General features: G+C 34.5%; 2 protein-coding genes and 1 pseudogene across 2 annotated transcripts in view; 1 reads left to right on the top strand and 2 right to left on the bottom strand.

Moving 5' to 3' along the window:
* The window catches only part of LOC125827213 (40S ribosomal protein S30), a 359,593-nt gene that overhangs the window by 242,386 nt on the left and 91,550 nt on the right, over window positions 1-25,657 (top strand). The window lies entirely within an intron of this gene.
* LOC125826228 (putative F-box/FBD/LRR-repeat protein At4g13965) lies at window positions 5,500-9,950 on the bottom strand. The gene is made up of 5 exons (XM_049505550.1): window positions 9,932-9,950; window positions 7,784-7,877; window positions 7,120-7,570; window positions 6,282-6,428; window positions 5,500-5,862 (listed from the first exon to the last, which is right to left on the bottom strand). Exons 1-5 carry the CDS (start codon window positions 9,948-9,950, stop codon window positions 5,500-5,502), a joined length of 1,074 nt encoding a protein of 357 aa, XP_049361507.1.
* On the bottom strand, window positions 14,788-15,988 carry LOC125826227 (BTB/POZ domain-containing protein At3g22104-like; annotated as a pseudogene).

The raw sequence follows: 25,657 nt of genomic DNA, 5'->3' as shown, positions 1-25,657 counted from the left end.
TTTCTTACAAATTTTCAAAACCGAACTAAGATCCCATTATTAATGCGTTTATGGATATATTTGTTTATATTTGGTTAAAGCTAATACTTTTATTAAATGCCAATCCTATTTTAAATTTAAAATAAAATAAAGAGAGAATTATTAAAAAACAGGGTTGAATTTGACACAGATTATTAGTTTCATTCTTGAACTATAGAGTGACAACCTTAAAAAACATTCTATTTGGCTAATTGACTTAGGTACACTCTCGATCTGCCACATTACCTAGCAAGTGGTCTCAAATTTTTGTAGGAGCATGAGACTCTTAATAAAAAAACTGTGAGAAGTGTTGAAACCAATTCTAAACGTAACGAGAATTTAGGGGGGTATTTCACATGTGTTATAATATCGTGGGGTGTATTTAAATTTAGTTAGTCAATTAAATAAAATGTTTTTAAACTTGTCAATAATTCGACAATAAAACTAATAATTCATGCCAAGGGATATTTTCAATAAATTATTGAGGCGTAACACATATGGCTTAAAAAAGTAAGTTAATGACATTAATTAAACGGCAATTTGTCAATATTATTCTTTTGCTTTTGCCCAAATTTTACTTAAAACAAGAGAATTTTGTTTAACACAATACTTTCTTTGTCCCTAATTACTTGTTCACTTTTTAATTGACACACCTATTAAGAAAGCAATTATTGACATAATGAGTTTACCATTTTACCCCTATTAATTATGAAATGGATGAATTAAAAACTTAAGATTTTCAAGAAGTTCTATTTTTTTAAAGTAATTGATTGAGGATATAATAGGTAATTTTTTTGTCTTTTCTTGATTTGTCAAAATGAACAGATAATTAGGAACAATTAAAAAAGAAAAAGTAAACAAGTTATTAGGGATACAGAAAATAAATTTTGCTTTTGTTTATCTATTACTTTATCTATTGGATTAATTAATTTGTTTTATTACTCCCTCCGTCCCATTTTATGTGAGGTACTTTGACTCGACACGGAGTTTAAGAAAGAAAGGAAGACTTTTAAAACTTGTGGTCCAAAATGAATGATAGAAATTTGTGTGACTATAAATCATTTCATTAAAGGTAAAATAAACATTTTATAGTTAAATTGTTATTTTATATAAAAATGTGTCATTCTTTTTTGGACTGACTAAAAAAGAAAGCGAGTCATATAAATTGAGACAGAGGGAGTAAGAATTTGCATGACCACTTCGATACTTTTTATTGGTGTGATTAATTAATTAATTATTTGTTTTTTTAAAAATAATTTGCATGACAGAGAGCATGTTTGTCTTTGTCCTTACAAATGACTCGTCAATGCCTTGTAATTAGTGGACAACAAATGATGTATACTTATTCCTAATTTGTTGGATTATTTTGGCCAATCACTTTGTGCCATTCAAAATCATCAACCTACAAGGTTTAATTTGATGTTCTTTCTTAATTAGTAAGGTTTAAGAGAGGTTCATAATTCTTTTTACATATATAATATAAGGGTGATTAATTTAGCTTTACAAATGTGTAAAACTTATTCAAGGACACAAAAAAAACTTTCTATCATAAGCTGTTTTTTTTTATAGAGTTTAAATTTGAAACTTTTAATTAAAAACAGAGGGAGTTTGATCTAACCATCACATTTTAGTGGATGTTTTTGATAGTGATGTTTCTATTAAGTACTCTACTATGACTTGAAGTGTTCAACCAAAGGGTCTATGGGGTCTTGGAACAAGTCCCAAGAAACTTCTGTTTTGGATTTTTACAAATTTACGATCTCAACACAAAGGGTAAAGGGTTGGTAGAAAACTTGAAAACAATAGTCCAAAACGAGAAATTAAATTTCTATTTCTTCCATATTCCATACTAGAAGAAAACAGATTTTTTGGGGGATTTGGTACTTTTCAAGTCACTTTAAGTATTATTTACCAAGGGAAGTACCTTTCAAGAGTTTTTAATTTCCTTCATTCTCAAGTCAAGGCTTAAATTATGTATTAAAAAAAAGAAAAGCTCAAATAGGTCATCGAATTTTGATAAAAAATTCGATGACCTATTTAAAAGTTTGACTCATCTATGCCATTATTTGTTAACTCAAATGACATAGATGAGCCTTTTTTCAAAGTTCGATCACATATTTGAGCCTTTTCCTTTAAAAAAATGATTTAATTAATGACGTGGCCGAATCATAATTAAACACATAGAAAAAATGATTTCACAGAATCAAAACTTTTTTTAGTTAACAAATAATGACATGAATGAGCCTTTTCTCAAACAAAATGGCATAGCTCAAATTGGAATTCTTTTGGAGCATCTAGTACTACAACCCGTTCATGTGTGTTGTATATCTTTATTTTTTTTTTACTTTTTACTCGGTATTTTTATATTGATATTGGAGCTTGACTAATTCGAATTCACTATCGTATAAAGAGAATTGTATTCATCCAACCACAACTTTCTGTTGTTTTCTTTTCAATTCTACTTTCCATATGAGCAATTTTTGTTGAGTTAATATCTTAAAAGGTCACTGAACTATGATAAATTATCTATCAAAGTCATTGAACTTTCTTTTGTATCAATAAAATCAGGCAAAAAGTTCTGAAATATATCTGAATATTGACCGAAATTGTTGTTATGATACCAAACTTTGGAAAAGACCTTTTACCCTCTGTACTATTTAATAGTGTATTTTAAAGGTATATACATGCCCACGTGGACATAAACAATATTGCATAATTATAAATAGTAATGTGTCCACGTGGGCACATATATACCTTTAAAATACACTATTAAATAGTTCAGGGGAGTAAAAGGTCCTCCATAAAGTTTGGTATCGTAACAGCAATTTCGGCCAAAGTTGGAGTATTTTTCAAACCCTTTTCCCATAAAATCACTCAACTACATTCATTAATAAAATAAATTTAATATAACAAAATAAAATATTTGTATGCATGCCATGTAATTATGAACCCCATAAATAAATAAATAAAATTATAAAAATATATTTATTATTATATCCGACCCACCCACAAATTAGATACATCTAAAGAGTAATTAATTTCTAATTAAGAATAGAACTGGAGAACGTTGCTCCAGGAAATTACCAAAAGATCGATCTAGCGCTGCACTTTCAACTTGACTGCATGCTTTAACATCATTATTTGCTAATAATTATATTAACATTTTGCAAAAATAATTTAGCAAAAACTACTAATCTATCCGAAATTAGGCTTTAGACGAACCTAATTAGTGGTGTGTTAGGTATAATAATATATAGATTCTATAATACTATTATATATTTGTTGGGTTTATAATTATATGCCATAAAAATATTTTATATTGTCACGTTAAATTTATTTAAATAATAACTGTAACTAAGTGATATTTGAGGATAAAAGCTTTAAGTTAGTATTTTTGAAGATAAAAAATTTAAATTGAGTAGTTTTATTGATACAAAATAAAGTTTGATGACTTTATTAGATATTTTTTTATAATTCAGTGACATTTTAAGATATTGACTCAATTTTTGTTGTTAGAATAATGAAGAGATCTCCCACATAAACTTGAATTTTATATAATTTTATTCATATCTTATACTTAGTTTTGCTTCCTTCTGTGTGTTTTCTCCTTTGATACTTTCTCATTTCCATTAAAATTTCAGTTTGAATTGTTAAACGAACTTGAAATTAAGAAGTACATAAAAATTCTACAAAATTATATATTATAAACAGATATACATAATTTAGCCAAACTAACATGTTTATATAATATTATTTCCATATTACTAGAAATTTAGGAGTATCTAGGAGAATAAAGTAAAGAGCCCAAAATCTTCTTTTTAGCAGATTTAATGGGCTAAAAACTTTTAGTTTAATTATGGGTCAGGTGGAAAAGATCGTGTACTATTTTTCAGAGAACTCAAAAAGTAGAAAGCAGAAATTCATTTCCAATACCTACTTACTTTTCCCATGCACCAATCTAATCCCAATGGGTATAAGAGTGTTGACACAAAATAAAAATCAAAGCAAACATTGATGTATGTATTTTGGGTTTGAATTCTTTGAAACAAAGTCGCATTTGGTAGGAAATGATTTATCTTTAAAGTGAAACTTTCTTACGTAAGTTGGATTAGTCGAACAACAAAATAATAATTGAAAACCGTGTGAAAGATGAAACACTGGAATATATATCTAGAGCTACTCAGTATTTGTATTGGTGCATATAGTAGATATCGTGTGAAATTTGTCTAAGGTGAATGCAAAGTGATATGAATACCATGATTATTAAAAGTAAAACAAAAATAAAACACTGAAGTTCTTATCAATGATCTTGAACTGATTGTAGGCCTTTAAGGCCCAAACTAAAAGTAAGCCTAAACCAAAAGACTTTGGCCCAAGTTCCCTATATGTCCAAAGTGGAATATTCAAGAAAAATTCATGATTGTGGTGTCGTGGTGGATTGATCTACGCTTAACTAGAAATTTCGATTTCAAATTCTAAGTATGGAATTTGATTAGAAGCATCACCCCTAACGACGGGCAACTAGCTCGGTGGTAGAACATGCCCTTGAATGATAATAGCTCAGTGGTAGAACATGGCATTGATAATTGCCCAAATTATGACCTCTCCACAACTTCTGTATTTCATCTATTTAGTTAGCATTGGACCATAAATTCTTAAATATATTTGGCAAAATCAAATTTTGATGAAATTTTAAACGTGTGTTTGGTTGATGGCTGATGCAAGGGGAAGGGGTAGGAAAAAAACTCTTTTGACAACTCATCTGCTTATAAAAAAGATCCCTTTGCTTTGAGATGAAAAATCTGGTGATTGTTAGGTATATGTCCCTTCTTAGAGAGGCTAAATTGGAGCACATTTCTGCATCATTTCAATTTTTTTCCTCATAATCAGATATATGCAAATTTAAAAGAATTGGAGCAATACGTTTCTATTAAACTACATAATCACAATAAATTACAGTTGAAAATAAAATGAATAAATATATATTCAAATCGAGGCTTGAATTTCTGGTTCTCTTTTTTTTCTAATAGTCATTTTGCATATTTCCGTTTAGTTTCTAAGTTGCATAAGTTGTTTATAGAAATCAATAGGCTCCTAAACTTCATACCAAGTCAAACTATGACCAAACAAATTGAAACCAGTAAGTATTTATTATTTGAGGTAAACAATGTAGAAAAAAGGCCCACCGAGGGACCCCTACTCTCTAGATATAGATTTTAATGCTATTAATAAAGCAAGGTATAAAAAAAACAACGTTTCATAATATGCTAATTATCATTAAAAAGATGGTTTGCAGATTTACACATGTTTATAGGTCCAACAAACAAGAGTTGCAAGTAAATCTCAACATGCACAATATCTAAAATGCAACGAACAACAATTTCACGAGAAACAAAACTATCATAACATTTGGTATACCATAAAGGCAAATTCAAAAGAAGAGTAATTAATCATGATTGCTGAAGCTAATCAATTTGTAGTCTAGTCCCGGAAAACTTGAGCCTGCAAGATAAATTTGGCATTGGTGGAGGATCTTGAGGGATACAACTTGTCAAACAATCCAGAGAAAAAATTGCACCAACAGTTTGTTAAACATTTCTTACATTTCTTGCACATTCTGCTCTTTGATATGACAAGAAACTTCTTCAAAATCGTTGCATTCTTTAACAGAAGTTGTGAAAGTTTAACAAGTCTGCGAAAGCCCCGTTTTCTTTTTTGCCTGTTTAAACACACCAGGATGGAGTTGACAATCGTAATATTCTTCAGGTTGGGAAACACAAAGCTTGAAATCCAACTCTGCAAATCGGTATTGTTTTCCTCAAAGTCGCAAAAGTAATTATCAAGCTGGAAAAAAAGACACTAATCAGGACCAAATGCAAGTCAGCCTTATGGAAATTGATTATTTCACAGTAATAGATTCCTGTACTGAAAAGTTTCAGAACCAACTAATCATAACACACTTGGAAAATGAAAATACTAATTGTTCCTATCAATGGCTTAGGGTAACCAAAATGAAGAGTTATAGCGCAAAATTGATGTTCTTTCAGAGAACACATGCCACAAAGAAAGCAACAAGATATCCATACTGAAGTGTAGCCTTACAATGACAAAAGCAACGGTTCTCATTGATAGTTAAGATATATTTGCGTCCTCCTTTGGAAACAACTAGCTAAGAAGGAGAGGGATGGGGACGGAGCGAGGCGTTAAAATCATCAGTTAAATGAAAAGATATAAAAAGACAAGAAAAAGTTTCAGAAAGTTACGAGATTTTCTGTCATGTATATGTTTAAAGTCTCCACATGAGGAAAGGCTCCCAAAAGTCCAGCAACTCCATTCAAATCAAAGTTTTCTATACACAATTCTAGTGTTAGATATTTGCATTTCAACTCTGGAACCAGCAATCCATTGAACTGCAACATGCATGGGACCTGGTGCAGTAATCTCAGTGAAACTAGTAACAAATGAGGAAAGCAACAACAAAAAAATAAAAATAAAAAAAAACCTTGGGACAAAATCTAACTGTCTAAACACTCTAAAGCAACATCAATATAAACAAATACTCGTTTCTAGATAGACCTTTTGCATAAAAGAAATACCTAATTTTGAAATGCGACAAATGGATTGTATAAAGACACAACTGTCCACACGTTTCTGTAATTAGTCAACTTGCTTTAGTGAAATTCATCCAAAAGGTTCTTAATTGTAAAATGTTTACACTCTGCAACTGTGCTAAAAATTACTGTCAGATATCAAGAAATATTTTTATAAAGGTAAGGTAATTTCAATAACTTGACAGCACCAAATGTGTTATCTACATCATTGCACTAAATGAGGTTTAATATTTAATCTAATATCATTTACATTGTCAAGTTTAGACCAATCATCCAAAAAATACAAACAATTATATTTAAGGAGTTAAAAATTAACCTCTGTGAACCAAGATCCGATCGTTAGCTCAGTTGCACAACTCAACTTTTGAAGATAATCTCGGGCGAGAACGCTAAAATTTTGATGATAGTCATGACAGCTGTAGTCATCAACACTAATAAACTCCTTACGTTCATGTCGGATGTGTTTGATACATGAAATGTAGAAAGTAACCTTAGCATTAACCAAGGAGGACACGTCAACAAGCCTACACTGAAGATCCCCAAGATCTCCTGAAATTTCCAAATGCTCCAGATACGGGGCATAAATCTCCAAGGAGCGATCACTGATATCATGAGGCAACCTATGATTTTTCAAATTCAATCTCTTGAATTTTGAAGAATTAATTTTTAGGCAATGAAAACCCCCAACATCATCTAATTCCATAGTTTCCAATGCAGGACAACCTGATAGTAAGTTCAAAATTTCATCATCTTTTAAGATCACACTCTCCAGCTTTAGGCTCTTTAGAAACTTCCAGACTATAACCGCATCATTAAAGCAACACTGTCTCAGATATAATGTTATCAACGACGAACAGTTGCAAAAAGATTCAGGCAATACACAAGCATGTGTGTAGGAGGACAAGAATACAGCATGCTTCACTTCCCTTTCAACAGCAAAACTAAGCCATCGTTTAATTTGAGAGGTATAATTAAAAAGTTGTGTGCCGTCGAGTTCAAATTTTGTTATTTTGGAAGAAACGAAACCATTTAATACATGGTTAACAAAGGATACAAACTTTTCAATTTTCAGGCTACAATTCGGTTCATAAAAAACTCTGTAGGATTTCTGAGTGAAAATTAAGTTATAAACAAAAGTCCAAAGAAAGTGCCACCTTTTAGAGAGAAGGCATGTTGTGAATGCATCCTTTGTCGGCAAAAGAGAGAGAATTTGAACAAGGAGTGCGTCTGGCAATTGACTAATCCGATCTAGGGTTTCGATTTCGGTAACACTCAATTTCTCTCTCTTCAACAATGGGGGATTTATCATGTTGTTACTACCGCTATCTTCGCTGCCGCCCCTACCGCTATCTTCGCTCAACCACCCGTCGCCTCGCCTCCGCCTGGTTTTGGTTTATGTAATACGGCAAAAATAAGTAACGAAAAAGATAATGACAATTTAGTTTTTGTAATATTTATATGAGAAAAAAAACATAAGTAACCTATTAAGGAATAAATATTAGTCGTTTCTACCTTTTAGAGTTTGTTTGGTACTGCTATTAAAAATTGCTTATTTTTAGATTTATTTTTTAAAAAAATGCTTTTGAAAAATAGGAATATATGTTTGATTAATTCATTTGAAAATTGCTTTTGATAAGCAAATCATGTTTGATTAATTTTTAAAAAAAATTGTTTTTGAGAGTCAAATTATAAAAATGAAAAAAATATCAATGTACTTTTTAATATTAAGACTATTTTATAGAGAGAGACTATTTTAAATATCTATTAAATTTTTTTAATCCAATTCTTTTTTGGACAATTAAAAACATTTTCCATTACCAAAGTGAAGTTGTACAGAGTTCAAACCGTTGTAGTGGCATAGCAAGTTGATACACAGTTGGTGTCAAAGCTTATATTGTGTCTCTACTCCCTTTTCCGTTAGCATATGCATATGCACATGCCCAACGCCTTAAATTCTAATTATATCTGTATTTACGTCTGTCTAACCATTCATTACGTGCATCCACCTAAATAACCACACGCTCAAAAGCACCATTCAGTTACCAATAAATAGTGACAAACACAGAAATCCACATATTAGCTTGGGAGTACAATTCGAAAATCCATCCATGTATTGAAGAGCAATAAATACTCAGAAGTTTGTAAATTTTTATCCCTTCTAAAGAGTACATTTCTTGGAGAAGCAACATCTCTACCTAACCAGTCAGCCTTATTCTTACAAGGAATATTTCCACAATCCTTTACAAGGATGCTCACAAGTCTATGGATATTTTTAACAAATGATTCTGACATGACACCAGCGCAGAAATTGAGGAAATTTGACGCTCTTAAAAACACACATCTGCCAACACATTCACATCACCATCGATTGCAGAAAAAATAGCAACATTGTAGAATTTTTCCAAAAGTGTCGTGAAATATTATCAATATATCTTCAAGCCAAGAATACAATTCCGTGTGTGTAGAAATAGGCTGGACTCCTCCACCTTCTGCAATCCCCTATTCATCTGCATGAGCTTAAAACATCAAGTACATACACAAAATAACAATGGCAAATATATATTACACAACTTAAAGAAGACCGACAACAAATTTTACTTTTAAATTAAATGTCATTGAAAATATTCAAGTTGTAAGCTGTGCAAGCATAGTATTTTCATTGAAAATTACTTATTAAGAAAGAAATATGCTTCTACAGGAAAATGCACCACTTTGAAGTGATGGGGGTGGGGGGGGGGGGATTTCGGGACCACATTTTTGTACATAATCGGTGGAATGTGGAAACAATGAAATCTGTTTGTGTGTTTCAAACAAGGATGCTGTGAGACAGGGATTTGGTGTAGAACCTAAAGCCAACAAGATTCGAAATCCAAATTTTACATATATATGAGAAAGAGCAACAGTGAGGTTACAACCATCATACACAAAATAATTGGTAACAAAGGAATATTCTTTGCAGTAGTTCAATTTATACTTACCGTCGAAGAATGATTGAATGTTCATCCAAGTTAAAGGACAAAAGCAAGACCTGCAATCTCTTTTGACTTAGCAGCTCTTGTATGAACAAATAATACCAACAACAGTGAGAGTATATATATGTTGGATATAGGACTTTGACATATATAGATACAAAATCAGGGGCTCAATATTGAGTATTATAGCAGCCTTTCCTCAAGGGGCTGAAAATGCAAAATAAGTTAGATTAGAAAAAAATCACCGCCTTTTAATCTTTACTGGCAAAGTACACGTTGAATAGCATCAAATCCAGGTACGTATAACTAATAAGCATGATTGTAATACACCTTTATTGACGCTGTACATTAATTAATTCAGTACGAAAATGAAAATTATCAAACGACAGTGAGCCAACCAAAAATTGGAGAAAAAGAACAATAAGCTTTAAAAACATAATAAAAGACGAAATGGATATTAACAAAATTCACTACGAACTATAGAGAGTCAAAGAAATGAAACCAATTCAAGAGAAACCAAGAACAAGGAGTAGAATCCATTTTAGATAATTCTATATTTTTACATTCAATGCATCTTTTCAGTGTGATTTACAACAACATTAATAACTGCTGAGAAAAGTTTTGAATTTTGAATCTGATTCAGAAATAGGATCAGCATGCATGTGGGTTACTCCAAAATTGTTTATTGGAGAGCAAGGGAAACCATATCAAATCAAGGAGGGCTTTACATCAATCCAAAATTTCAAATTGCTATTCCACTATAGACAAAAATATCACCATAGAATAATAAACAAGAAAATTAAACCATGAAATTGGGAACTGTCAAGAAACAAAAAAAGAGAAGACAGGGAAAAGTAAGAATATTTGATGGAGAATCATACCTTAAAAGGTAACAAACATAAAAGAAGATGAAGAGAGCTAAAAGAATTCTTGAAAAAGGAGATTGAAAGAATACTCCTCTGTTCTGTTTGAAAAAGAAGACGGTGTTTCTAGACCATGTCATGTCGTGTGTGTTGAAATGGAGGACAAAATTATCTCCAACTTCCTTCACATTTGAAAAAATGAACTCATGGCATGGACAACCAAGTGGAAAAAGTCACTTGGAAGTGTTCCAATATAAGATAAAATTAAAGAGAAAACGTCTCCTAACTTTAAAGCTAAAATACTACTTCACTCCTCTCCTTAGAGGAGAATCTCACCCTTAAAAAAAATACTAACCAATCTGTGAAAATTTAGATTTTTCAATAAACATAGATTGACACTCCCAATAATTGAAACATAGGCTCATATATCAAAATCCACTTAGTAAGGAAGCAACAAGTACTTCCATAAAATTGAACATACCTCACCTTAAGTTTTAGAGAGTTTGCCTTGAATCTTTGACTGGATAGAGACGCCACGTACGGGTTTTATCCTTCAAGAATTGTCTTAGCGGCATTAATGGACATTACACGAAGATCATGTAAAGCCTTTTACACCATTACAGTTATGATACAATCTTTTATGTGGTTGAGATTATGATACAGTTATTTTCACTACCTAAGCATGTTTACAAAAACACAAAAGATATGCCATGAAGGCAAAATCAACTTTTTTGGAATTAATATGAACAAGCTAACTAAGCAGATGATTTAACCATACATCTTTTAGTATAGTGAACATATTATCTAACTGTGTCTAGTTTGCTGCACATACCATTTAAAATAAGTAATATCACCTAAGGAAAATTAAGTTACTGTTTTTATAGGATTAGAATTCGTCTAGAAGGAAATAACTTTGTTTTTGGTATATAAGAGTTTTAAACTTCTAATCCCATTGGCACCTTCTTAGTTGTCAGTGTTCTATTTTTGCGATTATAAAACAATCTGTTATTAGTTTTAAGAAAACATCACAGAAAAGGGGGTGCCAATTAATTATATACACTTTTTCCCTATGTACTTTAAAATTAGATAAAAGAATTACAAATTATACTTAAAATAAATACTTCAAACTCAACACTATAAATTATAAATCCTACTTCAAGTAAGGTGATCTACACTTGATACTACAAATTGTAAATCACAAAAGCTACATCAATGGTAAACATAAGTGGTCGAAACAATGAAGAAGTTTTTTTCCTCTTTTTGTTCACACTTTTCTTGAGCACTTTCAGCTGTGTTTTATTGAATTTCGGAATGAAGATAAACATTCCTACTACAACAAATTGAAATTACCTCCCTTGTTTCATCAATAATCTATTAAAGTTCAATAATGCTGATGAAATCAGTGAACTTCATAGTACGACCTACTCTTCTGCTCAAGGTGGCTTAGGCATGTATATTATGCCAAGAAAAAGACACAATGAGAAATTGAATAAAACTAATGAAGCATTACATATACCAAAAAAGTTGAAAGTGATCCATCTAAAATAACAAATGTTATGAAAAGTAGGGGACACTCTATGATTTTTTCTTTCTAAAGTTGTTGTAGCCTAGAAGAGCCCTTATATATTGTGTTAGTGTAGGCATTTTAATATTGTCATTTTACTTCTTTGGATTGCCACATTAACAATTTTTTTTTAAAAATTGTTGGAGTAACTAGCAGCCACTAAGTCTTTGTTGCAATGTATGGCATTTGTGCCTAATTACTCAATGGTTAATTAATGACCAGAGGCATTATGGCATATTGCTTTCTGAACGTTGACAATGGTCATATAGAAACATCTGCACGTTAGTGCATTTGTTGCCCCTCACCATTATTTCCCTTATTGCTCTATCATTATACCTTGCAACCTATGTAACTCCTAGACCATTTATCTTTTCTATTTACTACCCCATTATCTTCCTATTTATTCCTAGGAAGACTCTCTCAACTATAAATAGTGGTGGTCTTCATTTGGTTTGGAACACAAGAAAATAGAGAGTGCATAAAAGTTAGTCAAAAAAGAGAGTTCTTATTAGTTGAAGGGAGGTGTTCTTTTTGTGGAGCTTTGGACTCAACTCTTGTCCAGAGTTTGTTGAGTTATACTTTGTGATTAGGCTGTTGTATCCTGGAGGGGACAAGTCAAGAAGGACGACTGCTAGACCAGTGAAAAATATTTGATGCAGTAGGCTTGAATCTCCTTAAAGAGAGCGAGATATCCGCGCCTCAGCCTAAAGAGATTTTTTATTTCTTCATTTTATTTTTCAATTGTAATCTTGTAATTTTTCACTAACATATTGTACTAAGAAAATTTTCTTCTCCGTCTTCAAATCTCCACAACCCCGCTTCTACTTGTTGACAATTGTCTTGTCTTTGATTAGATACACTTATTCATTAGAAGAGTAATAGTTTATCAAATTCATTTAGTGAAATCTATCGAAAGTTTAACTCAAAAGAAGTTACATTGAAATTTCACCACCCCTCAATTCTTGTATTTCAAACTCTCGGTGCACCAAATTATTAACTCACTCTATTAGACTTGAACATCCTTGTTTTTTCTATAATGTCCTACTTACTACCATTCAGTTAGCGCTGCTTCTTAGAACATCAACATTATTTCAGGCCCACCACAAAACAAATGACAAAATCGTTCATGCTAGAAAAGATGGCAGAAAACAGTCTCGTCAGGGTTAAGCAACTGGACATTTGCCACCTCATCATTATCTAAAGTCCTATTATTACATGCTATTTGCGCCTTAACAGTACCTATGCATACTTCCTATGTGACTTTGTCCATATACTTTTATTCCTTCACAGGTTTTGTTTCCTATATTCAGCCACCCTCTTAAGTTCCTCCCATGTTCTTTATCCTCTCTACAACACAGAGCCTATAGACAATACCTTTTTGCCCTTCTAGCATAGAGAAAATCAGCTACTGCAACGTAAACAGAATTTTGAGTACAAATTCGCATATCAAGTACATCAAAATAAACCAAGGGTATCAGCTAAGGACCTAAGTGGTGAAAACATCATATGCAAGATACATGAGCGACTGCCAAGCTAGCTTGCTTTATATTAGATTTCTCACATGCATAGAGCCACTACCTCTTTAGATGCCCAGAATTCCTCTAGCTTATCACTTGCAGAAACTTCTGTAAATTGTTTGGAATCCCAGAAATAAGTAACCAATGGTAGGTAGGGAAAGAGTAAGATTCCACAATATGATTCAAAAAAATCTTTATCGAAACACTTGACATATTGGAAATGAGTTGCAAAAAGCAGAAGCAACAATGCCCTTCAATTAATCATGGCCAAAGTTCCTACTTACATCAGCTGAGGAATTGATACATTTCAGAAGATTTTCCAAGTTCAAAAACAAAGAGAAGGCTACCACTTCCTTGAACCACAAAACCAAAGAATAACTTTCTTTATCTATATGTCCAAGAATTAAGGTGGCTAGACAAATTATATTCATTCTCAAAAAACATCTTGAAAATATATTTATAAAATCATTAAAGAAATGCCTTTTCTCCAAATTATCATCTATATTTAGAAGTGCCATGAGAAGCCAATTCGACCAGAATATTTCTCAGTAAACTAAGTTAAAAATTACAAATGAAAGGAGGCTTAGTTTCCTATAGTTAATGGAACATCTAGGTCAGCAAGCACTACAACGCCAACTATAATAAAATCAATTCAAACCTGAATATACACAAACCAGCCAAACCCCTGAATTTATACAGGAAGTCAAACTTACTTTAGTTTGTTCTTGTTCATACTCTCGATATGCCTCTGCAAAGTAACCTGATGCCCTATAGATTCCCTGCATCTGTGATAAACAAAAACATTCACTACATCAGTCTTCTAATGGAACCTCATCTACAATGCTAAAGCTTCTATGACAACTGAGAAGAAGTATTGACAAACAAGTCCCAGACACTTGACAAGTCTTTATACTAGGTATGACGTCCTGAATCAATTTGAAAAATCCCAATTTATTTGCAAAGGGCATGTTAAGTAGACAAGTCGAACCACATAATAGCGGCTTAAAGTTTACTATATCTATACATTATATTAGAATATAAAAGAATAATAAAAATAAGAAACTAACAGGATTCGCTGAGCGAAACCGAATGCATCGGAAAAAGAGCGTCATCATTTAAGAAAATTTAGAGGTTCAAATAGCTGAACCCATGACCTTTCTTTTTTCTTAAATGAGATTCTGGGTCATTCCCAGTGCCTCATCTTTGAGTCAAGAACATAGTCTAGGTACTGATCTGGCATTGTTATGGCTTGATACTCTTACATTGCATACTTTGTAAATGTTCTCTGAGCTTCTCATTCTCAATTGAAAGATTCTGCTTTCATGCGTATAACACGGTCTATTGATCTGTGTTTCCTGAATTTTCTGTTTCCACGAAACTACAAGGAGAATCGAGGTAAGGATTGGCTTGATTGGTTTCTTGAAGCAAGCTTTTGAGCTTCACTTGCTGAGTGATGAGAGCCTGTCCAGCAGCTTCCGAAGGGAAATTTTTATTATGAGCAAGGTGGCTACAAGCCTGGATGACAGTTTCTCGTAGCTCAGCTTACTACATACTTTCATCTTTTCCTCTTCAGATAACCTTGAGTGGACCTGCAATTTGTAATCAACGATCAACATTTGACCAACCAGCTAAATTTTGAAACAATGCCTAAATAATTTACCATATTCTTGAACATGAACTTGTAGTGAATTTGTGTGTTCATATATTAAGCATCAAAATGCAAAGAAACAAGTAATACATTGAAGGCCTCTTAAGGAGAATCGAAAAGGCATAACCGTGGCATGGTATATTGCATCATACGAGTCCCTAGCAGACTCAGGGAGCAATCTGAACAGGGCAAGGCACTTGGAAGGCTTTAGACATGGATGAGTAGCTACTTCTGTTATGTACAAATCCATCAAGCTTGCAATTTTCCTCAATCAAGTTAACAGAACATAACATGCTACTTTGCTGATGAATGATTTCAATAACCTAAGAACTAAAGTCACATCATATTTGGTTAAAAAAAAAAAAGTCACATCATATAAATAGCTCGATCCAACAGGTGACGGGAGGAGGAGGTTATCCAAAGTCGCTTGATCCAATTGGGAGCCAATCATGCTCTCTAACTTGTTCCTGGAGCACTTGCTCATTTTTAAATTTAGAGTATTTGAAGCATTCCAGATAAGGTTTTGAAGGAAATGCAGCATAAATCTAGCAAATAAAGCATCTCAATAACTGTCTCCTTGGTCTTGCGTTTTTTGTCCATCGTTTTGGCCACCGAAAATCTTGATTTTTGGTAAAAGAACAAGATCTTACTAAGAATCCCATGGTCAAAATTTTTGGATACTATTTGCTTTACCAAAGTTTCGATCAAAAAGGGCTCAAAACAAGCAACATTCTCAAACCACCATGTTTCCCGAAATGCGCTATTTCTCAAGCTCTCTGTACTTCTCGTATCACAAGACAATCAAAATATAATTATAAACAAGTTGTGGTAAAACTTGCAACAATGTTATTTGTATAGTAAAACTTGGAAGAAAATCTTCCCCAAGTAAACAATATCAAGGGAAAGCATTTTTTAATGGCAATAATTCATGATTTGAGTTTCTCAGATCAGCCAATTTTGGTTCATTAGACTTCTAAGTTAGTAGTTTAAACCTACAATACATTTTTGGTCAGGAGATAGTATACAAATGAAGAAGGATCTCTTAGTATTGTGGTGATAACATGATACAACAATGACTAAAGGAATTTTTGCAGCTAGCTATAACCACAGGGAAAAAAAAGTAAATTTAAGTACAAAATATAACGATGAAGAGAGGACCTAAAAGATGAGAAAGTTTAGCCCTTCGAAGTCAATACCATTTTGTGGCGAAAAGACTACCAAAACATGTTGAGAGACGTATAAAATCTACAACCTGCTAATAAGATTCCTTCAAATGCAGACATCTCCTGAAATTCTTTTCAATTCTCGGGCTATACATGACATACTTCCAAAACCGTCTACCTTAGACACTATTATTAATAATTAATTGTTTTGAAGTATAATATTTTTATTTATTCTTAGAAGTATTCGTAGGAAAACAGAAAAGGAATTTTTTTTTTGTAAATCCGTCCTAGAAGGTGTAATTATTAGGAGGTAATCCAAAACCAGAATAACACATGATTATTACAACTCTAAATCACCAAATTGGATTAACTTCTAATAAGTTAAACGCTGGGAAGAAATAAAATGACGTGTAATGCAACAACACTATATATTCCTCAGAATCAGACATATGTTATCACGTCAGAAATAAAAAAGATACATAATTCTTAGGAAAGCATTTGTTCTTTCTTATCACAAGTCACGGGTCTGTCTCGCGAAGATCTTTACTCCGAATCGCGGAACTTAGACATGGATAAGGGCTGTGGGGCTTCCGCTTCACTTATTGACGGAAAATATATTCAAGGCCATTGGAGATTAGTGTGGAGGTTAGCTGGAAACAGAGGAAGAGACTTCTCTTAAGAATCACCTAAAATGGGCAAGATTGAAGATTAAGGGAGATGGGAACCGTTCCAAAAGAAGTAAAGATTGTGGATAATGATCTAGCTTACCTTATTCCGATCTGACCGGAAGTCGAGCCGAGAGTGGTCTTGCATAAGACGAAGAAGACGACGGACAAAAACCATTGGATAATAGATGGGGAAGGGTAAAAAATTGGTGATTTTATCGCTGATAGGGAGCAGGCTGAACACGTGGAATTTTAATTCAAAATTAACAGCTGGCATGGGCCATGGGCCTCGTTACACAAAAAAGAAATCTTCTGTTAAGTGGAATGAACTGAAAACTGATGCAACAGATAAAAAACAACAAACATAAAAATTATAGGCGGAATGGTCTGGTGGACCCTTATACTTGAATCAGTTTGTATTTTGAACCCTTCTACTTACACTTTTGTCATCTGGACCCTTAAACTCAATAAAATACAATTTAACAAACCCCTATGACCGTTGACCAGGCTTATGTGGCAGTAAGATGTATGAGTTGGCAAAAATGTGTAACTACACGCCTATTAAGGCGAGTGAGGAGCATTTTTACTTAAAAAATATTTAAAATTATAAAAATATATATATTTTAAACCATTAATTAAAAAACTCCTTCTTCTTCACCCATTACACCTCATTTTCAGCCATATTCATCCCTTGCCCAAACCTTTTTTTCTTTTTTTCCACAATCTATTTTTCGGCTAGATCTAGTGTGTTGGCTTAGGTTGTTGGTTTTGTGAGGTTGGAGAAGGAAAGGAAAATGGTCGTGACGTGTGGCGGAGATGAAGGCAGGTAAAGGAAGGAATATGAGTGGTTTCACCGGCAACAATGGCGACGGCGGCGATGGTTTGGGCCATGAAACAATGGGAAGGGGAGAAACTATAATGGGTAGATTTCGATGAGTTTCACGGCATAGGTTGGTGTGAAATTGTATTTGTAACCAATTTGGGGTGTGAGGATTACGAAAAGTTTGGCCAGATCTGGTTGTGTGGTGGCCAGATTTGGTTTTGCGGTGGTTTAGGTTGTTGTTACTGTGGAGGTTGGAGGAGGAAAGAAAAATAGTGATGGTGTGCGGCGGAGATGAAGATGGGTGAGGGAGAATGTATATGTGATTTCGCCGGCAAAAATGGCGACGCCGCCGGCGATGGCTTTCTTTTGGTCGTGAAATAGGGAGAATTAGAAATGCCAATAATAAATTAAAATGTTATTATTTTACATTTTATTAAATAATTTTGGTTAATAATTTTAAAAAATAGTTATGAAATAATTATGATGTGGCATTAATATATCTGATGTGGATATGACATGTCAATTATATAAAGGAGAGTGAGCTACACACATGGTTGGAGGGGCTTAAAAGTCTCATTTTAATTGAGTTTAAGGGTCCAGATGACAAAGGTGTAAGTAGAAGAATTCAAAATACAAACTGATACAAGTATAAGGGTTCACCAGACCATTCGTATGTTATAGCTATAGTTTATATAATTGCGCTCCATAACAAATTTTATGCTTGATATGGAACTTTTAATTTGTATAATTCGCTACAAACATCCAATTTTATACAAATTGTTCAGTTTTGTATAAATTCATTTATACATTGTAATTTATATAATAAGATATGTATTTGTATAATTATAAGTGTATAGGACGAAAATATATGTATTTGTATTTATATATACACTCTTCTCTCGCTTTATACAAACACAAACACATTTTATACCGAAATATATAAAATGGCTAATTATATACCGAAAATGGCTAATTGTATACCGAATCAGATGGCAAAAAAAAGGGATGTTGCTGCGAATTACAATTAAAATAATCTATGACTATAACATTTAATTTGAATTAATAGATTGCTATTTCATACAATTTTCCCACAGATAAAAGGGTTTGGACTTCTCCTACAGACCCAGACTATAATGAGGCCCAATTCCTGAAGTTAAAAAAAATGAGAAGACGCGGATAAAACCAAGGCAGACCCATGCTAGTCAAGATTGAAGCAGACTCCACAGACACAACCTTCTTCAACAACAAGAATGGCGATCCGAATGCAAATTCATCCACAGAATTTCAACAAAAATATATAGCGGAATTCACAAGAGTAGGGAAGGATTATGTTAGCGCAATAACAATTATTGAAGAAGAAAAAGATTTTGAGTCTGATATTTTATGCTCTAATATGCAACTGGTGAATTGCAATGAGGAAGAGTACTGTAACTGTGAAGAAGCGGAGTTGCTTAACTATCAATCTATTGATGAAGAAAGTGACGGAGAGATGGATGTATCATTATGGGTTCATCAAAACATAATCAAGATAAGCAAAGAGTTCAGGGTTGAGTTTGAGGGGTGCAGAAAGGAAGCCCTAGCACTCTTTAAGAAGATAGACAGTTAAAGACACTCAAGGACTATAGAAGCAGAGCGAAAAAAAAGGGAAAGCACCAAAGTCAAATGCATACAGGAACTTAAAGGTTTAATAATGGATATGAAATTCCAAAGCAAAGGCACAAGAAATAGGGGGAGAGGAAAGACTTTAGATATATAATGAATGTCTCCATAATTTCATGAAATGTAAGGGAGTTAAATTGTAAGGATAAAAGGAGGATGATAAATAGTATGATCCAGGAGATGTGATATTTGCTTACAGGAGACAAAGCTTGAAGGAAACAGTAGGGAGGAAATTAAACAAGTGTGGGGAAAAAGAAGGGTCAAATACGGGGAACTGCAGGCTAGTAGCACTAAGGGAGGTATATTGATGATATGGGACAACAACATTTGGGAAGGGGAAGTAGTGGAGATAGGTTCATACACCTTGACTTGCAGTTTTAAATCAAGGGTAAATGATTTCACTTGGCACGTGACAGGGGTATATGCACTAACTTACAACTTAGAAAGACAAGAGGTGTGGTGGGAGATAGGGGCTGTCAGGAGTTTATTTACAGGGCCTTGGGTTCTTGATGGTGATTTCAATATTATCAGATATGCTTCAGAAGAGAGGAACTGCTCCAGAACCTCTATGTACATGAATGATTTTTCTGATGTTATCGAGAACATGGAGTTAATTGATCCACCACTAGATGGGGGGATCTACACTTGGGCCAAGGAATCCAACCTGGAAGTTGTGTCGAGGATAGACAGAATTATGTACTCCTCTGAATGGGAGGAGAATTTCTGCAATGTGAAGCAAGAACTACAACCTAGAGTCTGTTCTGACCATGCACTAATTGCACTTAAAAGTGGCAATTAGAGTCCCACAAAATCATATTTCAAATTTGAAGGATGGTGGTTGGAGACTGAGGGTTTTAATGAAAGAATTAAAGCTTGGTGGATATCTTTGAATTCGAAGGGGAGGCCTGATTTCATCCTAGCTTCCAAGCTGAAAGTCATGAAGACTAAACTGAAAAATCAGAGTGTAAGTACTTATGGAACCTGGAAAAACAAAAGAAGGAAATGTTCAACAAAGTTCATGAGTTTGACAACATTCAACAGTTCAGGCCTTTAACTGAATGGGAGACTCTTCAAAAAGCAAGTGTGGTAAAGAAGTTTGAAGATTATGCAAAGAAGGAAGAGATAGCTTAGAGACAAAGATCTAGAACTCTGTGGATAAAACGAGGGGACAAAAATACAAAGTTCTTTTAGAGAATGGCAAATGCTCGCAAGAGGTTCAATCATATTGATAAACTGGTAGTAGAAGACCAAAAAACTGGTGGATTTTATAGCTATTAAAAGGGAAATTATTTCTTTTTATAGGAAGTTGTACAAGGAAAGTGAAAACTGGAGACCATTTTTTAACATGAACCAGTGTCCTTCCATCAACTTTGAGGAGCAACAGGAACTACATAAGCCTTTTGAAGAAGAAGAGGTCCTCCTTGGGCTTAAAGTTTGTGTTGTAGACAACATTATAGGTTTTTTTTGTTAATTGTTGGGAGATAGTGAAGGGGGATTTGATGTCAACTATGCAGAACTTTCACTCCCATGAGTTTTTTGAAAAGAGCTTTAATACAACATATATAGCTCTCATCCCAAAAAAGAGTGGTGCAAAGCAATTGAGAGACTTTAGACCAATCAGTTTAATTGGAAGTGTCTACAAGTTGATTGCCAAGATTCTCACAGAAAGATTGAAGAAAGTGATGCACAAGTGACAAGCTAGTAGATACTCAACAAATGGCCTTCCTGAAAGGAAGACAAATAACTAATGCAGTCTTAATTACCAATGGGTGTCTAGACTCGAGAGTGAAGGAAAAGTCCTCAGGAGTCATGTGCAAATCGGACATAGAGAAAGCATATGATCATGTTAGTTGGAGCTTCTCACTGGAAACCATGCAGAGAATGGGCTTTGGATTGAAATGAATCAGATGGATAAAGTTTTGTATAAGCACTGTTAAATTCTCAATACTTCTGAAGGTTTCTTTCCATCAGACAAAAGACTAAGACAATGTGATCCTCTCTTACCTTTTTTATTCATCCTAGTGATGGAAGGCCTAAATAATATGCTAAAAACTGCTCACACTAAATGGTGGATAAAGGGTTTCAATGTAGCGAATGAGGGGAACCAAATATTGGAAGTCACACATCTCCAATATGCATATGACACTTTCATATTCAGTGATGCAGAAGAAAGCCAACTTAAGATCCTGAGAGTGATATTCTCTTTTAAGCAATTTCAGGTCTCCACATCAACTGGAGAAAAAGTCTTATTTTTCTAATTAATGAGGTGAACAAAATGCAACATCTGACAGAGATCTTGGGAGGAGAAATAGGTCAACTGCCAACAGTATATTTGGGGATACCTTTGGGAGCCAAAAACAATTCCAATGAAATTTGGAATGGGGTGATGAAGAGATGTGAAAGAAGACTATCTAGATGGAAAGCACAATATTTGTCTAGAGGTGGAAGATTGACCCTGATTAACTCAGTTTAGATGCTTTGTCAACATATTTTATGTCAATTTTTCCTCACATCCCCCTCATAAGGTGGAGGAAAGAATTGATGCATTAATGAGGAATTTTTTGTGGAATTGAGAGAAAGAATACAAAGGATTTCATTTGGTCAAATGGAAGACTGTGATTCTTTCAAAGAAACAAGGTGGGTTAGGCATTAAAAACTTGAAGAAATAGAACAAAAGTCTTATTATGAAGTGGTTGTGGAGATTTCATAAAAAAGAAAGCCCTTTGGGCCAGATTGATTCAGGCCAAGTATGAGAAGATAGATCACTGGAAAACTAAGGAAGTGACTTCTGCCTATGGTATTAGCCTATGTAGATCAATCAGAAATTGTGGCATTGTTTCTTTCAGACATCTATCGATTGAATTAGCAACAACAGGCCACTGTGCAAGAAGTTTGGTCCATCCATGGATAGAACTTAACATACATAAGGTTGATACAAGATAGAGAGGTGGATAAACTAGCTGAATTTTATAGCACCTGGACCATTTTGGAGGATTGAAAAAGGGAGAAGACACTCTCATGTGGATTCATCACAGTAAAAGTATCTTCACAGTTAGCTCTGCCTACAAGAACCTGAATCAAATGGGGACTTAACTCAGATTTTTGTCTTGGAAGCTTATCTGGAAAGTCAAAATTCCATATAAGGTGGTTGTCTTTACTTGGTTAGTAGTAAAAGAGGCAGCACTAACACATGAGAATCTAATGAAGAGGGGAATACATGTGCCATAGATGTTTTTTTTTGTGAGCAACAGGCAGAGACAATCAACCATCTATTTCTTCACTGCAAGGTGGTTAGACAACTTTGGCACTTATTTACCAACTTCAGGGGCACAAGTGGACCATGCCACTAAGGGCAAGTCAGGCTATAGAAAGTTGGAACAATGAAGGTAGTGGTAGTACAAACCAAAGCATATGGAGAATTGTCCCCGTAGTGATTTGGTGGACCATATGAAATGAGAGAAATATGAGATGCTATGAGAGCATTAGTAGGATTAAAATGAACTGCATTATCACTTTTTGCTATTGGTGCAGTTCCGAGTATGTAGATGCTCCTATAGCTATTATAAATATGCTATGTTCTTTGTAAGATAAACTAGGATCTAGTTTTAGTTTTGTTTTAAGTATACTCAACTGTATGTAGCTCCATGATATAAATTTTGGATCCCATCCTTTAGTGTTGAAGATTAAAACACGTAATTGTTAACCTTGTCAAAAAAAGAGTAAATTTTAAAGGTTTATATTGGAGAACAGGAGTTCAATACTTTTTTTATGTTCCCGAGCAAATTAAGAGTGTAAAGAAGTATCGTGGGTGTTTCTCAAATATGGAACTAAGAGAAACATACAAATTAGTAGAAGCTCTTGGAAGTGGAGAAACTGAAGCAAAAAGAGCCAAAAAGATCAAGCACTGAAAGAACTTGATGCAGTTCTGAACATATTTGTATATGGCATGAGCTACTTAATCTAATTAAGAATGCCTTCTTTTGGTCTCCTGGCTATACATATACTATTATAATTCAATAAAAAAAATTGATACAATGATAAGAGGACAAATAAAATAGCATATTTGAATTCTTCTGAAAGGAATCTAGACACATTGTAGATGGTTAATACCAATGACATTTTCGTTGTTGGAGCAGTTACATGTATATTTCTAACTAGTTATGGATGCACGTGTATTCATATCAAGTATTTCAAACTTTCTAAAGTGACATTAATATTAGTACAACATACATGTGTAAGTGTTTCCTTCAAGTAGAATATTGAATAATCTTTACTGATTTATATTAGTAAAATTTAAAACAAATGAAGCTTAATTACTTCATTCTTATAATATTACAACCAAAATATCCAAAAGTAAAATTGTCATCACACCAACCTTTTGAATTTTAACACTACAGAAAACTAGCGTCAATATAGATTGCTCATATTTAAGAAAATTATTAGGCATAGAAGGAGAGAGAAAATGCTCCCAGGCACATTTTTCGAAGATAGCCTAGTGTCACGGACTTAGAGTCTTACTAAAGCTCCGTGCGGCACTTGACAACTTACTCACGAATATTTCACGATCTTGTAAGCTCAAGTAAGCCTTTACGACTAAGATCGCTAAGAGAATGAAAAGGAAAGACTTAGAGAATTTTGGAAGAAGGCTTATATTGCTTGGAGAATGCTTTACAAGTTGCTTGATTGCTTTCTTGGATGGTCTAAAGGGTTCTAGAGTCTTTCGGAAACCTCTCCACAACTCTAGACCCTTCCGCCCTTATTCGGACGCAAAATTTCACTGTGATGTGGCGGGACATGACACTCTCCCCCACCTATTGATGCGACGACCTCGTCGCATTACCGCTACATCATCATTCGAGTCTTGTGCGTGCGCGACCAATAGTCCATTGACTCGATTAAGTCCTTTGCGCAACACCTTCCATATCGCTTCTAGCTCGGACTTATGACCTACCTCCTTCCTAGGAGGCAAGCGCCTCGACAGCTTCTTTGGCATCACGACATCGTTCCCTTTTGGAACCTTCTTCGAGCGTGGCGGCAGGGACCTTTTTGCACCATTGTCTTTCTTCGAACTTACAATGGTGGCTCTAAACGTCGACTCCTTCTTCTTAGGGTTTTTCTCGAGTTGCATGGCCGTTAAACGTACTTCTCCTTCCGTCTTCGGTACCTTGACCATGGGCACCATACATGATCTTCCTTGCTTCATGACTAGAAGTTGTTAGAGGTAAGGGTCGATCACTGCGTGGTACTGATGCTCTCTCCATGCGCGACTCCGCTCACAGGAGTCGGGGGTGCATTGTCCGTCCTGAGTTGGGCTTTACTTGGACTGTAACTTAGGCCCAACCTTGTCGCTGCCGTCTTGGTCATGATATTGACCTCTGCACCCGTGTCGACCATAGCACGCGCGGGTCTTCCATTTATCGTAATGTTGACGTACTGTACGCCGCATCCTCTTTGCTTCTCTGGCTGCTTCGTGATGGCTCCGCATAGTCCTATCAAGCCCAACTGTGTCGTCCCTTCACCTTGTCCTTGCTCCTGGACGTCTTTCTCCTTCCGCTCTGGCAGGATGACACCAAGGCTCTTCAGTTCAGGGCACCTTGCATAACCATGCGGCCCACCGCATATGTAGCAACCACCTTTGTTGGCAACCTCTATCTTCCTCTCCGTGTTGCCATGACCTCCAAACTTTTTGCCATCGGACTTATAGGTATCATGATTCTTAGGATGTGGCTGTTGCTCCTCGCTTTTGCCACGATCTCCCCCACCATGGTCATGACTACCTCTCATATCTTCTCCTCTGGCTCTATCGGGCTTCTCATGCCTGAAGTCTGTCAAAGCTTCGGCCTGCGTGATAGCTTCGTCTATGGTCCTGACTTGCCGACGTTCCAACTCCATCCTGGCCTAATTTTGCAGCCCATCCATGAAGTGGAACAACATATCATCATCCGTGAGGTTAGGAATTTGAAGCGTGAGGGTAGTGAACTCCTGCACATATGCGCGGATGCTGCATGTTTGCTTCAGCTCCCTAAACTTGCGCTTCGCCTCATAAATGACGTTGTTAGGGAAAAAGGCTTTCTTAAACTATTCTCGAAATTTATCCCAGGTGTTGATGGTGCATGTTCTCTTCCCTATCTCGGCCTCATTGCGCCTCCACCAT

Source organism: Solanum verrucosum, unplaced genomic scaffold (genome assembly GCF_900185275.1).
Source record: "Solanum verrucosum unplaced genomic scaffold, falcon-dt-bn FXZP01000060.1, whole genome shotgun sequence".
Lineage (NCBI taxonomy): Eukaryota > Viridiplantae > Streptophyta > Magnoliopsida > Solanales > Solanaceae > Solanum > Solanum verrucosum.
Note: the sequence above shows the minus strand (reverse complement) of the source record. Positions and strands in the feature narration are given on the sequence as shown.